Below are 17,075 nucleotides of genomic sequence, written 5' to 3'. Positions count from 1 at the left end.
AGGATTGTTTTTAGTTTTCAGGAAGGTTAAATTTAAGATGGAAAATACGTTAAGCTACTCGAGTCCCCTTTATTGCTGAGTTTAGAGTTTAAGAAATATTATGCATTTTTCATTAGCATTAATATAGGAACTTCAATTTTATAGTGCCAGGAGGCTACATTATTAAAAGGGGGGGGTGGGGTTGGGATAAAAACTTTTGCCAAGAAAACAGAAGTCTCATGTCATAAATTTTGTGCAATATGACTTAAAAACAGACACACCCCTTGAGACGTGACTAATCAGTCAGTGTCTTGGGTTAGCTTTGGTGGGAGAAGGGGAAGTGACATGGTGGAGAGAGGTAATGTACTGTACATGCCTAGTAGCTTATTTAAAACTTTAGAAGTGTAACCTTTTAAACAATGTAACAGTTTGTGGCTTGATACAAGCAACTTTATTTAAATATAATCTGTGATCTTTTTCATGTTTGCTTTCACAAGCTTCTGGTGGGTGAGAGATGTTAATACGCTATTTCATATAATACTGTACCAGAAGAGACTACATAAAAGCCAGAAATTATTTTAACCTTCAGATCATCTGGCTTATTTCAAATACACCAGTGATCCACCCTGTCCACTTACTCACATAATTGTCATTTTGGCCCGTATCATTAAGGAGAGAGCACATTGTATGGCTGTCGTGATAAAGCAGCTAGGGCCTACACTGGAAGATGTCTGCTGAACACATGCCTGTTTGTTTCTAGGTGCGGTCACTGTAAGAACTTGGCTCCAACTTGGGAGAACCTCTCCAAAGAACAATTTCCAGGTTTGACAGATGTCAAAATAGCAAAAGTAGATTGCACCATCGAACGTAACGTCTGCAACAGATTTTCTGTAAGTGTGGATGGTTTAAAATTAATTGGATAATCTTAAATAATTTGTACCCCAGGTTGAAGTCTTCAGTAGTTGGCCCAGGTGGCAGTTCACTGTAAATTTAGTGATCCTGTCGCCGCACTCACGTCAGAAGTTACTCTTGTCGTGCAGGGGGGAAAAGAGAGGGATGGTTACCTGGTGGTTAGGAAAGTCCCTGTGCTAGTGAGTATTTAAACATCTTATACAAAGTGGAAAAGCTTCAATAGGCAACAGAGAGAGACCTACTGCAGTGGTTAGGGCACTCATCTGGGAGATGAAGAGAGCAGAGCAGGGATTTGAATGCCTTAGTGTGCTCAGTTCTTTTTTTTTTTTAGGTACTCAACTCTCCCCAGCAATGTACTGGGTGCCTAACGCAGGGCTGTTCATTCCACTTGTTGGCAGAGGGCCTAAAGTTAAGCACTGCTAAGCATAGTGTTTGGGGTTTGGCCCCTAGTCATTAGGGTGGCTGCTGGTGTTGTAAGGATGCTACTGAAGTGACATGGTTTTGGTTTTTGTTTTTCCCCCCCTTAAAGGTGAACGGTTATCCAACACTGTTGCTTTTCCGAGCAGGGGAGAAAGTCAGTGAACACAATGGAGCCAGAGATCTTGAAACGCTGCATAAGTTTGTTTTGCGTCAGGCAAGGGATGAATTGTAAAACACACATGGATACTTCTGCCCTGACTGTTCTTGTACACTAATGGGGAGAGTTAAATCAAGTTAATGTTATTGATTTTCAAAGGGCGGGGTTGGTTTTTTGTTGTTGTTTTTGAAAACTGAATGTACTGACTTGTGGTATCTTCCTTGTGTGTGTGTTTTAAAGCCACACCGTACTGACTTTTTCATTGTTTGTCAAGGAAAACTGGTAACAAGTAGTTACTGTGCAAATTGAGTATTTTCAGCATTAGTATTACTACATTTCTACCTTCCCTGTTGAGATATAAATGGTTTCCTTTGAGCCTAAAATAGATGAGGAAAATCAAGTTAAGGGACTGGGTAAACTATTTTTGAATTTGGGTAAAGGCTTGCTACCAAAGTACAGCTTATAAAGTGCTCACCGTTACTAGAAAGGTGCAAGCCACAGCTGTATTAATAAATGTTGCCTTTTCAACTGAAGCTAAAAACTCTGTCTTAATATAGCAGCTGGTCAAAAATTGGGAGGTTGAAAAAGAAAACACACCCCTTTGGAAGATACCAGGCCACTGCTAGCTGCTTGTTTCCTGTTCATATTTCTCTAGTCATGGGAGGCCCTAGCCATAATGAAAGTAGTGGTACTTTTACTATGTGCCTGAATATTACTGATGCCATAGGAGATGGGGGATTTTATAACAGTTCAAACAGGACACTTCTCTTCACTGCTAGAGGAGAGGATGCTATCATAACAACCACTTCATTATTTTCCAAGAGATGTCTACCTCTTTAACACATTTAGAAACAACTGGTTGCAAATAATTTTCTGTACCATATTTATCTTGCCCCAGTTTACTGCTAGAACCACTCATCTGACTTAAGCAGCAGGAGCAGCTGAACTCATGGGGTTTATTTAATAAGCAGATTGATACTTCAAAAGTGTTTCTTGTTCCTTAAAATGAGAAGCAAAACTCTTCTTCAATACCACTGTAATTCAGTTCCTGTTGCTACCTTTGAATGGGAGGACCATACACATTGTTGCCTTGAATGATGACCTACCTGATTGTGTGAGGTGTTCTAATACATTAAAGCCAAAGAATTTACAATGCAGACACCGTTAGTTTGCTAATGTAGCTGATCTTTTCTTCTAAAGGGCTAAATTCTGCCCTCATTCATGCATCAAAATTCATTGACATCTCTGTGAATTTCATATGTCAGCACTTTGCTCTAAGTCAAGTTGTTGTTTTGTGTCCATATGTAATAGTGAAAATTCTCTTTAAATCAGTAACTTACTCTTTCTGGCAAGGACCACAGGTTCTGTTCAAACTAAAATTGGGTAAGCATGGAAAGTGTACAATGAGGGCTAACTATTGTATGGCAGATGTATTAGATAAAATGTATAGACATCTGCCTTAAAGGAAGCCTTTATTAATGTTTTTTAAAACTCTTGTGAAGCACAATCTCATGAGTAGCCCCAGCTTTGGCTCATGAGTTTCTTGTATAAAATCAAAGTAGTACAATTGTTTACACTGAGACTTTCTAAATAAAAACTTTTTTTAAAAAAGCCCAGTCTTTCTATAAATGTTACAGCACAATGATGACAACTGCAATAAATTATAGCTTGTATTTACAAGAAGCTTTTTTTAAATGCAAGAGTTAGAGGTAAGTGCATGTAATACAAGTTTAACATTGATCAGAAAATTCATTGTTACTATTAGCATTGGGAATAAAACTAATCTATTAGAAGCTATGGCTAAAATGTGAATATACCCTTTAAACCAACTTCTTAAATGCGATTTCCTTTTTGGCCAGATAGTTTTACATAAACTGCATCTTCACTAATATGTCCACTCTCCAACACAGGAGCTGCTTCCAAATTTCTGTATAAACTTAAGTTGTAGAATTGTCCTGATTGCAGCTGCCTCTGTGGTGGTACAGTTGAGGAGCAAAGAACGTTTGGAATAAAACAGAACAGGCTTAGTGGATGCATCGTGCAGGAGTTATAGAATCTAAACAAGGTGGGAAGCTGCACAAGAACAAATCTATAAATTCACTGCCTAGTTGGAACATTCATCTCAAGAAACCAGGCAGGGAGTGGCTTTGTCCTTATGTAACTAATACATGGTGCAGTTAAATATCTAGTCAAGTCTATGGTTCAGCATGTGTGTTTGGAGAATGCAGAGGGTCAAAGGCTTCCTTTGGCACAACTGACGTTGCTCTTTATCAAGTTGGCTTCTGGAAGAAGCCACTCATACTGATGTAGCAACTATTAAATAGAAGGCACTTCCTAACATTGGGGTTGTCCAACATAAAATGCATGATGGTAAGGTATTAAAAGCATAATTTCTATATTTTACTACTACAGCTTTGCTTTTTGTCTACAGGAGACACTTTTTCAAGGCTTACATGTAGCAGATGGTGGTTTGGTAAAACTGAAGTGCAGACTGACCAACTGACAAGGTCAAGCTCCTGTTTTAAGTTTCTGCTACTCTCAGGGGAGTTTAATACCATACAGGGAATGATTGAAGCTAACAAAATTTGTAGGGATGGATTTCGTTTTTGCAAGCCTTACAGTTCATTTTTGCAGATCAGAGAGGCTGCCATGCTGTAGATCAGTTTTTTGTTTTTTTTTTTTTAAATCCAGCACCTGTTCCCATTACAAAGTTGAGTACATATCAATGAAGAAGTACCCTGCTGCTTCCTCTGATGCGCCTTTGTTGACTTTCTCCAAGGTCAGGTAGGTATAATCTAGAAGTTCATGGTAGAATTGCACAGTAGGTCTGGGTGAAAATGTTTGTGTGTCAGTGACATCCGCATGCTCTTACTACCATATTCCTATATTTTTTCAAAATGACATTCGAGTTATCATCAAAGTAAAGAACTGATATGGCATTTAGTTTGGTAGGTGCACAACAGGGTTTGGGAACGTATTCAGGATTCATAAGATGAACCTGTTTAAAAAAAGAAAACAATTTGATTGTACCAACTAATCTGATCTCCAACTTCACTTGTAGTTTAGCACAAGTCTTTCTATATACTCACCAAAGTTTGTACAATGGCATGATTGGTGGCATTCATGTGTGCATTGAGTGGGAAAGAACATTCTCCATCACAGTAGTTTGCTGCATAGCCTTTTGGTGCAATTATCCAATCCTTTGTTAGGAAATAAACAGAAAATATTTCAGTGGAATTAGTTGCCTGTTTGATTTTTGTAACAGATGGCATATAGAGGTAACAGTATGCAATTAAGCCTGATTAAAACTTGTCAACTGTTGATGGAAAATTGGGGTTTTGTCAAAGTGTCACCGTGGCATAGAAAACATTATTTTGATCAAAAACAAAAATTTGGATTAAAAAATGCCAACACAGTGCCTTAGACTTCCGCTCTTGGGGTTGGGCTCTCTAACTGAAACTGCATCTCCCATGATATACAACAGCCAGGGACTCTTATGTTGCACTCCCCGTACTCACCAAAAGGGGTGAAAATGTATCCTGGGAGATTTAGTCCAGCCAGAGAACATCCATAGAGAATGGGAGCATAGGGCACCCATCAGCCACTGTGGTGCCATTTTTAATTTAGATAGTTCAGCTTTTGGCTGAAATACTTCAAAGTTAATTTTTCCATGGAAAACTTCCCACAAGAGTCTTAGTTTTCACTGAAGCTCTGCACACACAAAAAGTTCTGACCATCTCTGTATAATTTGGTTGAAAAATCTGAGAGCCCTGATACGCTATGGAAGAGAAGGTAATAAATTTGGCATTTTGAAATGGTAGCATATAATCTGAGTGCTGTAGAAAAAAAACTTATTTTTTCTCACCCTTGAGGAAACATGATTGAAATACAGAACTACTGCTTCCTACCTGTACCCCACTTGCTTAAGATATTAACATTGTACATTAAGTACACACACCAATGCTATCTTTTGCTCAACATTCTGGAATGCTGCATTTAAAATGAACCTCATCATCTGTCACCAAATTTAAATGCACATAGTATTACTTTCCTGATACATATTTAAATTCAATTTGTGAGATTGTTTCCCCAGCAACCAGCTATTTCAAATCAATATCTACTTTAGTTTGAAGAGACAGTAATACTTATTTAAAAGGACAGTTACAGGTACTGTGGAAGCTACCTGTTATAAATTTGACTGTTGGGTGCTGAATTTGCCAAACATACAATTTGCATTAAACAATTTCTTGGGCTCAAGGTTTAGAATAAAAATAGTAATGCCCTCCTATGTGTTACCTACTTAAGAAGTTACTTGTAGATGTTAACCACTGGCAATGCTTGATCATCATGTTTTAGACATAGCCCTGGGTAGGGCTTGATTAAGGTATATAGCCTTAACTCCCATCATCATGTGAAGAAACCAAAAGCTTTCTTTGTGAAAAACACGCATCTAGCCCTCATGCTTGTGAAGAGATACTTGGGTCATGGTTTTTAAGTTTAACGTGCAGTGGGAGAAGCAGCAGCCTCCGTGACCCAGTGAAGAAGCTACCTGACCTACATCCCCTCTGTAACGTATTCAGTCAGATGGGAGGAGGAGCTTGAAGGCCCTGCTGCACACAGCTCATCTGCCTTCCCCTGCTGCCCTAAGGTCTGCTCCTTCAGCTCCACAGATCAGATTTAAGGGGAAAGGAATGGTACTTGTGCCACCCACCTATAATGCTTAATTTACAATGTCACTCTTGGTAATGCTGTTCTTCATATTATAGTCCCCCTCAGCTGGTTGTGAGCAGCAGTGAAAGTTAATATTGACCTTTAACACAACAGTGAGATGGGTTTGGGCAGTTCACACCTCCCCGAGCTCCTCTTTCAGGTTGGCTGCAGACTCAGTGTATTGGTTACATGCAGGTCATATGCTGACGGTTTTTTGACAAGTTTACTTTTAAAAATAAAGGGGGACTCTGAACAGGATGGCAGCCTCCAAAAGTAGCTCTGGGTTGTGATCCATTCCAATTTAAGCCTTGACTACACTTTAGTACATTGGCCAGCTTCCAGGGTGATGCAGTGCCAGTTGTGGAATTGCGTGCAAGCTACATGATACCCCTGCTATGCTCCCAGGATGACTACACTTGTGTGTAGGGTTAGGAAGGTTTGCACTGAATTACAGTCTCAAAGATTTTAGCTGTCACCAGCTAGCCCTTGATTTACATTAATTCTTTAAAATTTTGCATCACTTTTGTAACAGAGGTAAACAGACAAGAAGAAAACATCTATGAAAAAAAGGATTCTTTGAAAGGGTTCCAGTTTGACATTTTAGGCCCACGAACAGCACTGATCACAAAAAACTTACATTGGTTTAAAACAACAATGTTAGATAAATCAATCTAGTTAAAACAGTGCAAATCTACTGTGTGAACACACTTTATATCCAGTTTAAACCAGACTGGTAGTTGCACTAGTTAAACTAAAATCAATTTTTTCTATGAGCATACTGGGTCTCAGGCTATATCTACTGGCCTAATTACTAGCCTGCTGTCCAGCAATAGGATGGCTGCATAATACAATACCATATGAAATAGTAAATATCTTAAGATTCCCAAAAGAAATTTGGTGTTCTATCTAATCCGAAAGCTATCAATATTTGATCTCCTCAATGACTAGTTTTAATGTGGTGGCACAAGGGTCATTTTAAAGTGTCTACTGGAATTACCATAACATTGTTTAGATAATATTTCATAATGTCTAGCTTACTCAGAGAGAAACATTACACACCTGCCATCCCAAATCTTGGAAGCTAACAAAAAGTTCATGCTTTCGGCAAGCTGTTTTTAGGTCACTGCTGTTGTAATCTGTTAGGAGAAAGAAAACAACCCACTTAGAAGGTAAATTTTAGGCAATCATAGCATCATTCTAAAGAGCTGCTGGATAAATTTTTCCTTGCACTAAGTGCCGAACTGTGAGAGGTGATGAACGCCCTCAGCAAATGAAGAGAAGAAATTACAGAATTGGAATTGGGTTTTTCAAAGGAGTCAGGCACCCAACTCCCACTAAATTGGGATTTGGGTGCCTAACTCCTTTAGGCTCAATTGAAAATCTCAGCTGTAGTGCCAAATTCTCTTGTCCCTGTGAAACACTTTAAAAGTATCTGTTCCCACTAGTAAACACAGGACTTGGTAAGCACCCGTTTTGTGCTACCTTCTTGTTAGAGCCTCTGGTTAGCAGATATGTTTATGCACTTTAGAGCATATTTCAAAAAATATTCAAGATCACACAGTAATTGCATCCATTATGATTTTTATAAGTGTCAGTCACAGCTTCAAATATATCCATATTTGCTTTGCATATCCAGGATTGCTAAGCCATGAGACAGTAGTTCTCTGTCCTTGAACAGATACACTATGGCTAGCAGCAGAGACAAGTTTTCCCCCTCCCTACTGTGTGACTAAACTCAGACTTGATAGGAAGTGCCTCTTTGGCTGAAATAGTAATTTAGTCCTCATCTCACCTTTGGTCTGAAAATTACTGTCCCAGCTATGGGATTCAGCCTACTCTCCAAACCTCACAATGCTCTAGGCTGTAACTGACATGGTATTTAAAGAACTTAATATTAAGTTGTTCTAATTGCTAACATAAATTGCACCTGCAGAGTGGCAGACACTGATCTTAGTGGCACAAGCTGTAGTAACACAATTTTGGCTACTTAGAGGAGGCTTGAAATGATTCTACAAAATTCAGGTTTTGATTTCCAGTGGAGTTTCACCATGTATATTTAGTAAGAAGTGCTTTTCAGCATGTAAGTGCCTGGAACTGCCGCTCAAAAGAGAATGGAGGAGTCAAGCATGGACAGAGAGGCCTTTCTCTTCCAACTTGCCAGCACAAATCCAGCCTGGGCTGGAAGCAACTGAAAGTCACCACCACACAAACCAACTTCACAACTAGAAATCTCAGCAATGACAAAAGCCAGAATGAGCCATGGAACCTGACCTAACTTTTCCATGTAGGGTTGGGACACTTTATGCTGCCCCAGTTACCTGGAGAGACAGAGCAGTTCAGGTTCCAGCCCTGCCCAGGCAGCAACATGGCAAACTCGTGCATTTATTTTTTAATGAAAATGACGGAATACTGAGCTGCTCCTGCTTTCTCCTGTGGCTACATGCAGCTTGTTTCAGGGACAGATAAGGATAAAAAATGCAGTACTATTTTAATCCTCTTCTAACAGTCGCACCTAGAGGCCCCAGCACAACAGCCCTGGTCTGAGCTAGCACTGTACAAAAAAACACAGTAAAAAAGACTGTCTGGCATGTCTCTTATAAGCTCTTTGGGATAGTAACTAAGGATGGGCAGGGAAAATAGCACTATTTCCTCCATTTTACAAATGAGAAACTGAGGCAAAAAGAAACTAGGGGTAAAATTTTCAGAAGTTACTTTGGCACTTAAGTCCTATTAACTTTCAATAAGTCTTTGACTCCTAACTATTTAAGGCATATTTGACAATGAGACTTAACAATATCTTCAAAAGCACCTAGGTGACGTGCCCAAGGTCACACATTCGAACTGTGGTAGACCCAGGATTTGAAATGGCTTCTGAATACCAGTCCACTAACACTGCCTGAAAGGCTAATGCAGCTTTCCATGCACAGCAGCTGGGATAGAAAAATATTTTTAGTTACTGTATCCTTGGCTCTGAAGAAGTTTTAAAAACTACAAGTGCAAATATTTATTCAAAAGACAAACTAGAATACTAAGGCACATCCTAGTGACATTAAGGCAACAGCATTACAGCTGGGTCCTGTTAATGCTGAGGTCTCAAAAACCCTATACCTCAAAACAAACCTAGCCTCCAAACCACTTAGAGTTGTTTTTAGATGCAATTTGGGTTTTAACTTCAAGGATTACATTTCAGACATTCAATAACTTCACTTCACTCAAAAAATTAATCAAGTTAGGAGAGTTTGCTAATTGGCTTCTGTAGAATAAACATACTCTATTCCAGCATCACGTTATAGTGAAGACGGAGGTGGTGTTTCTATACAAGTCTCCTCTTTTCAAATCAGACAGACTCAGTAGAAATAATGTCTTCCAAGAGCAAACACCTAGCCACAAAATGATTTTGAGTTAACATATTATAAAGTGGGGGGGCTTTAAGATGATTTTGGTGCTCAGCATTAGTCTTCAATGAGAAATAAGCTCTTTGCTTAGGAAAAATTTGCAGGGCTTGTGCTGGTAACAAAAGAGGTGCTGAGCATGTGAAAGCCACCATCTTTGTGACATTTGTGAATGGACAGAAATGAAAACATATTCTTGCCTTTTGTCAAAAGTAGAAGATGGGTCTGAATCAAATGTAAAAAGGTGGAGGGCAGGAAGAGTGAGAGAATATGAATGAGAATAACGGCAGAGTTCAAGCAAGAGAGGGCAGAAGCAAGAAATGCCAACCAAAACAATTTCTGTGAAGCACAGGCCATCCTGAATTTTCTCTTACTGGATGAGGTCATCACCACATGATTCCTCACTTATTGTTTATAAATCTATGTCACCCTACTATGACCAATAATGCATATTATCTGATCCATGTCCCTGAAACAACCATCCCCTGCCCGCAAACAAAAATTGTCCTATCTTCCTCCCTCTTCAAAACCTATTTTCTCTTGCTCTCCAACAATGGCTTCTATTCCTGAGCCCACTACGCTCCCCTCCCTTAGTTTCTATTTTAAAATATCAGAACATTTAAGAGGTGCATGGTCTAGGACTCACTTTTTCATTTGTTTAACTTTCATCCCACCTTCTTACTTTCTCATCTCCATATGTTATGTTTGTCTAATTTGCCCAGTAAGCACTTCAGGGCAGGGATCATTTGTTTTTTTAGTCTCTTTAGAACATCAAACAAATAATGCTACATAAAACTAGGGTTATGAGATGGCCCAAGTTTTTAGGGACAGTCCCAATATTTGGGACTTTGTTTTATATAGGCGCCTATTACCCTCCACCCCCTGTACCAATTTTTCCACACTTGCTCTCTGGTCACCCTACTTAAAACGTCTAATAGCTAGCAATTCTCAAATCTATTATCATTGAATAGTGGCAGTTTAAAGGCTGGATCGGGGGGTTAGAAGCTCTAGACCTATTGAGTGGGTCCTCTTGATGAGAGTACAGTGGATTGGTCAACCCCCTCCCTTCTGGGGGACCTGTAGCTAAAGCATAAGACTGGGAGTCATCAGATTGGGTTCTACTCCCAGCTGTGCCTTAAATTTGCTGTGTGACCTTGAGCAAATCACTCAACCTCTGTGCCCCAGTTCCCCATCTGTAAACTGAGGATTCCACCACTTACATAATCTTAGCGTGTGGTGTGTTGTGAACCTTGATGAATAGTTTGTAATGTGCTCTGAGAGTTTATACAGAACTCACAATTGAAACGCACAGGAGTGAGCTACTCCCCAGAGCCACACATTACCAATTGCAGATGAGAAAGACAGGCCCTCATAGGGTAGAGAGAGATCCACAGGTTTGGATATATTAGGAAAGCTTTAGATAAGTAGCTAGACGTTTGGATGGTTAGCGAAACAGGCCTCTATGCCAGAGTCTCATCAAACCTTAAAACCCACATGATTTTGAGGCCTTGCTCTTGGGGGTTCATCTAGGTCCCCTTTGGGTTTAGCGAGTCTTCCCCTGTGGTTTAATAGTTAATGCCAACTCATTATTTCCAATGTGCTGTATTTTATCGCTTTGCAAGCTATTCTGTCTCAAACTGAAATTTAAGAAGCAATTCTTCGTTTAAAAATACCTTCCAAGACAGCACAGTTGAGCAGCAGAGTTGAGGTGACTTGTTTGCACTGAATGCTCCCTTAGTTCAACCCTAGAAAAGCCGAACACGAAACCAACTTTCTGGCGAGCACAGATGTCTCTTTTAAAGCTGGACACTGACATTTTTGTTGTTTAACGGGGAGGGAGTATATAGTCTGACCCTAATGATCTTCCTCCTACGAATACTTATGCACCAATCTTAGATTTCCTATAACTTCTCCCACGTTAAGTGCTGGCAGAGAATATATAAATATTTACTGAGGTTAATCCTTCTAAGAATACTCTGACTGCTCCCAAGGTGCCAGTTCACTGGATTCCACAGGATTATTAATTGCCACCATGCTTCTAAATGGCTTTGACAGAGGTCTCTGGGCCAGCCTCTCTCTCTCAGTGTTTGACTTAGGTGATTTGCCTAGATAAAGCTGGTGTAAACTGATCATGCAGTTAATAATAACCCACTTAACATGAAAGCCATCTGCTTGGGTGGGATAAGAAAAGATGACAGGTTTAAGTACACGCACACAGACACACACAGATCAGAAGCAGAGAGGAGGTGGGAGAAGTGCAAGCTGTTCTGACTGCGCAAGGCACTCCAGCTGTAATGCAGCTTTCTCCATTGCATGGCTCGCTCTCTCTCTCTCTCTCTCACAGTCACCTCCAGTCTGACAACATCGATGAATGTTATACTAATGGGAGATTCTAGTGCAAGGCAATTACGTTATTCACAAGGTGATACCTCTGTGCCATCCTGGACATGTCCGGCCTTATTTGTTGTTTTTATTTAGTGATGCACTAGGCATTAAGTACAAAATCCAGTTCTCAAACATGCACGCATTTTTCCTCACAAAAGTGAAAGGAGCTGTGTGCTTTGGGGGGTGGGGGTGGGCACTGCACTGTAAATGTGTTCCCTGATGTTCTAACATGCCTCAGAGGGTACCTACCTTGAGATCCTCGTGACCTCTGTGCCTGAAACAGAGGAATGCTAAAATGGGTGTCACATGGGTTAAATTCAAAGTGGGAACTGTTGGCAATAGCCAGAAAATCTTTCTGTGTGAGCATTTACAATCTCAGGAAAGTCTTGGGAGCATTCTGTGAGTGGGCTTACCTTAATGGAGATCCCCTAATGATAACACACTGTTCTGTAGAAAGAACAAAGAGACAACACTTTGCCCTCTGAAGATCCATTACGGAATAAATTCATTAAGACCCTGATCAGACAGCAGAAACACATGTTTCTGACAGTCACCATAACTTCTGGTTAAAATTTGAGTCTGCATGGTCTTCGGGAGTCAGACCTAAATATACTGTAAGTGAATTGCTTAGCTTTTGACTCTGATCCTGACATGATCTGGTTTTAGATGAAAGGATATGCTAGCCCCTCCTACAGCCAGATATGCAGACAGACCACCCTTGCCCCCCAGTGCTCTAAGGCAATAGCTGGTGTACAGTTCTCTGCCTTGGCACACAGAAAATACTTATTCCTTAACCCCCTCTGCCCCTGCCAGTGCATCCTCTCTTCTGCAAAAGAATAGTGTTTGGCCCCAAGCATAGTTTGGCCCCAAGCATCAATCTATGATGGAGGATCTCATGTCAAAGCAAATACACATCTGTGTACATTACAACTTTCTCCCCATAAATTCAGTTCTGCTTTATAGGTCAGTCATAACATGTTTATAATACAGGGGAACTAACATTCTTGAGGGAAAAAAACACACTGTTCTTATTCGGTTTAGGTGCTTATACCCTACCCATCACCTGGGTACTGAGTCCTGAACAACATATGAACATCAGAGAAAGCACATGAAGGCCCCAATCCTGTATTTGATAGCACAGGGGCAGACTGCTGTGCCTGCGTGGAGCCCCACTGATTTCAATAGGGCTCAGTGCCAACACAGCCGTGCACATCATGAACTATTAGTTGCAGGACTGGGGCCTTGAGGAGTCAGAAGCATGTGACAAAATTATTATGCACTCTGACTGAAACTGACAAGCTCCTTGCCAGTCATGGGGGTAAGTATGGGAAAAGGTGCAATCCACTATAAAGACACCAAACCAAACATGTTAAGACTGAATTTTTGAATGTATCAACTTTACCAGGCCTGGCAATTTCTCAGCTGCCTTTTTAAACACTGATCAGAAGTTGCGGTAAGAGGGTGCCAGGAAGCAGAGGGGAGAATGAGAAGAGAATCATAAAAGGAAGAAAGCAACCCCAAAGACAATACATTACCCTGGAAATGGACATGAAGGAACCAGCCTAGTGACATGAACTCACCATTATGTCCAGATGTGACAGTGCTTTACATCGGAGGCTCCATAATGCTAAGAGATCTCAGGAGAGCACAGGATGGAGAGGAAGCCTTGGCACTGAAATCTCCTGAACTTTGGCCCATTTACATCATAGTCTTTTCTTTAAGAATTTAGACCTAATTCAGTAAGATGCTCAAAACACGTGCCTAACTTTAAGCAGGCGAGTCATCCTAGTGACTTCAATGGGACTGGTCACCTACTTACGTCACTAAGACCTGCTTAAAGTTAGGCATGTAGGTAAGTACCTTGCTGAACCAGGGGCCTTAGTTTGGTGAACTACGTATTCTATTCTCCTCACAAGCCTTTAAAAAAAGATCCATGTAACAGAGTTTGCAGAAGAAGAAAAAAAAGGCTAAAATTACATGAGGTTCAATACTGTTGAGAGCCATTAGAGTTTAACCGGCTGGGATGGTAACCCTCGAAGTTTGATATAGCACCTAGGGTGACATCCAGGGCTACATTCTCCTTCTGTACCCATGGGAGTTCTCCCAGTCTCACTGCATGTCAATACATGAGGAAAGTGCAGAGGGCATGATTCCAAAGATTTTTTTAAAACCATAGCTTTTAAACCTTTCACTATTAATCATGGACCAAGCCATAAAGCACTCCCTGTGTAGTCATTAGATTCTATCATCTTTGCACAGGCTATTAAATCAACCCTGGATTAGGAACAATAGACTAACAGTACTACACAAGAAAGAATTTCTCTCTTTTTCAAATAAGCCAACCAACATCTCAGTTTTAATTTTTCCCTTTTTTTGAAAATCCACACAGGTTCAACATTACCTTGTTGACTACTAGTCTGCCAAACCCCAGGTTTTAAATTAAAGTTGGCTTGAGCTAAAGTGCTCAAAAAAGCGCTTGAAACCACAAAATGACTAGTTATTTTTTTCCTTTTGTCATTTTATAATCCGAGTGGTTATAGTCAGAAAAGCAATTATGTAAAAACGTCCCCCTTTTGCCCAATATATCTGCTCCCTCTGGGGCTTTGAATCGTATCTTCTGATTTTAAAGTAGTAAAAGCTTGTTTTTGTCAGCCAGCTCTGCAGAGTTAATGGAAGTGAAAGTGGAGTCTATTCTGCCTCAAATGTCATCAGCACGAAATATCAGCCAGTTTCCAATTCTAGAATGAAACTCTGCACTTAACGTTTCAAATGTGCTGTACAAACATTAACAGCCCTCACATCATCGTTGAGAGGGAATGAAACACCTGGCTCTAGCTGAATATATTAATTATACACTTTGTGCTAAATGGCTGAGCCTACTGCTTTTAAAATCTCTATGAATAAGATGTGCTTACTTATGTTACTGGGGGCAAATTGATCACCAGGGTAACCTAGTGAACAAGCATGACACATACTTTTACAAACAGTAACTGAGGAACTAAAGCTGGTCCCAATGGAGCTAAGTCCAATGATTATACCTGTGGGATTGGATGTGGCTTCTTAAAGGGGATACAGCTTTACAGCCCTGCATGGTGTGGAGCTAAAGCACAGTATGCAAGCTACGAGTGACCCCAGAGAGAGAATTCTTGGACGGACGGACAGATGGACACACACACACACCCTCCAGAGCATTAACATCAGATGGGCTGGAGGCAGCTGGCTGAGAACGTTCTCACTTTCTGATATAAAGCTTTCATTGTACCTAACCTGTATTCCTGTAAGTAAACTTTCAGTCATGTTAGCTCAGCTTTTCACAGTGATTAGGCTTTGTTTAGGATTTCGCTCATTATCTGTGTAACATAAACATTGCTTTTATTTAAGTAACTGAAATTGGCAGGGTAGGTTATTACATGGGGATGCTTATAGTCTGGGGTGGGTGGGGGTTGCTCTTTGAGAAGGAAACTGGCTTTTGACCTTAAGGGAGGCAGAAGCAGGAATGCACAGGCAAGGGATTTGCAATGCCCTCCCTCAAACAATGCAGCTGCAAACCCATGGGTTCCCCCATAGCCTACAGAATTCCCAATCCTCCTACCAGCCTGCAAAGAAAATACCTAGTCTATGAGGAAATCCCTGTCTGATTGGCTGAAGTGGAAGAATAGGGGAAAGAAGCCAATCAGAGCTCCTGCACATGCTGATGGATAGCCTAACTGTCATTAATGGTAATGATAATGGCTACAACCCTATTGCAGGTCACCTTTTAGTACATGCTTTTAGGTTTCTAAACGTTAATGTAGCATGTGGGTTCTTAACTAGCGACTGGCCGCAAGTTACTCGGCCCAATACAGGGTAACTGGCTAAAATGTAACGGCCTGTGATATTCAGGAGTAGATGAGCTAATGGTCCCTTCTGGCCTTAAACTCCACTAATCTATTAATTACATTTTAAGCACAAATTCAAAACCCAGTCTAGCTGTTACATGGACATTTCTAAATCACTATCATGCGTGTGCACGTTGTCTCCAAGGAGCCCACTTGTGGGCATTAGTTAAGTTTCAATAATATTCACTAAGTTTCACAGGTTTTTCTGAAGATAAATGAATCTATTGTGAGTTTATGTTGGAGTACAGTAAAAAAAGCTAAGGAGTTTACTGTGAAAGAAGGGGGCAGTATAAGCAAAATAATCAATCTCAATTGCTCCAGAAATGCTACCGTTTGATCAGGAAATAGAAGAGATGCTCAGTACGTTCACCAAAAATATATCCCAAAAAGGAAGGACTTTCAGCTTTATGATACGATGCAGAGCTGGTTGGAAAACAAAAGATATTTCCTCAATTTTCATCCAAATTTCAGAATTTTCCAACCAGTTTCAATGAGACAGGAAATGCTTTTCTCTTAAGCCTGTTCTTCAACCATTCCTATATGGCTTACGACTCATGCCAGTTAAGAGGTAGGCAAGACTATATGTGTGCTCTATGATGTTCAAGCTAGACTTTTTTTAAATGAACAAAATACCATTAACTGATGGAAAGATGGGGATATATTGCAAAATTTAAAAAATAAAAAGTCAACACTGGTGATAAGATGCCTGAGATCAAATTTAAAGCTATTAGCTCTGCTTTTGTATCATCGAGCAGCTCTAACAAGGGTTTAAAAGGTACACTCCATCCTTCCATGTGCACAACTCACTTTCACACTGAGAAACCTAGCAGCATATTGCCTTGAAGTCTAGCCTAATAATGTGATTCTTTGGGTAAAAACTGCACTATGCTACTATGCTTTTTCTGAATTACAGAAGAGAATCCATCACCGCTTCTTAGTCAAACCTGGACTAAAAATGCAAGCACAGAGTGGTGTAAATGGTAGTGTTTCAGTACTTAGCGATGTTTGTTAAATACCTGATATTTCATGCCAGCAGCATACTTCTAGGCAAATGTTACTCTGCAGCAGATCACTGGTCCAAGGGATCTGAGGTGAAATCGTGGCCTCATTGAAACAATGTCACTAATTTCAATGAGGCCAGGATTTCACCCATGGACTCAGGAAGTCTCTAGTAAAAGCAAATGTTACATGAACATTCTTCTCTCAGGCTCTTGTAAATGTAGCATGCTCCTCTGTGCTAAT

The 17,075-nt window shown here is 40.3% G+C and overlaps 2 protein-coding genes across 3 annotated transcripts in view; one reads left to right on the top strand and one right to left on the bottom strand.

Moving 5' to 3' along the window:
• Positions 1-2,621, top strand: part of TXNDC5 (thioredoxin domain containing 5) — a 40,928-nt gene extending 38,307 nt beyond the window's left edge. The window contains exons 9-10 of the mRNA XM_039523156.1: positions 740-869; positions 1,421-2,621. Of these exons, the coding sequence (XP_039379090.1) occupies positions 740-869; positions 1,421-1,543 (253 nt within the window). The 3' untranslated portion in view covers positions 1,544-2,621. The remainder of the gene's footprint in view (positions 1-739; positions 870-1,420) is intronic.
• Positions 2,471-17,075, bottom strand: part of BMP6 (bone morphogenetic protein 6) — a 156,610-nt gene continuing 142,005 nt past the window's right edge. For both annotated transcript variants that reach the window (XM_039523155.1, XM_039523154.1), the window contains 3 exons: positions 7,238-7,314; positions 4,558-4,668; positions 2,471-4,466 (listed from right to left, as the gene is read on the bottom strand). In XM_039523155.1, the coding sequence (XP_039379089.1) occupies positions 4,317-4,466; positions 4,558-4,668; positions 7,238-7,314 (338 nt within the window). In that variant the 3' untranslated portion in view covers positions 2,471-4,316. The remainder of the gene's footprint in view (positions 4,467-4,557; positions 4,669-7,237; positions 7,315-17,075) is intronic.

The sequence above is a fragment of the Mauremys reevesii genome, linkage group 2, assembly GCF_016161935.1.
Source record: "Mauremys reevesii isolate NIE-2019 linkage group 2, ASM1616193v1, whole genome shotgun sequence".
Classification (NCBI taxonomy): domain Eukaryota; kingdom Metazoa; phylum Chordata; order Testudines; family Geoemydidae; genus Mauremys; species Mauremys reevesii.
The sequence above is the reverse complement of the archived record's forward strand: the minus strand, read 5'-3'. Positions and strand labels throughout refer to the sequence as shown.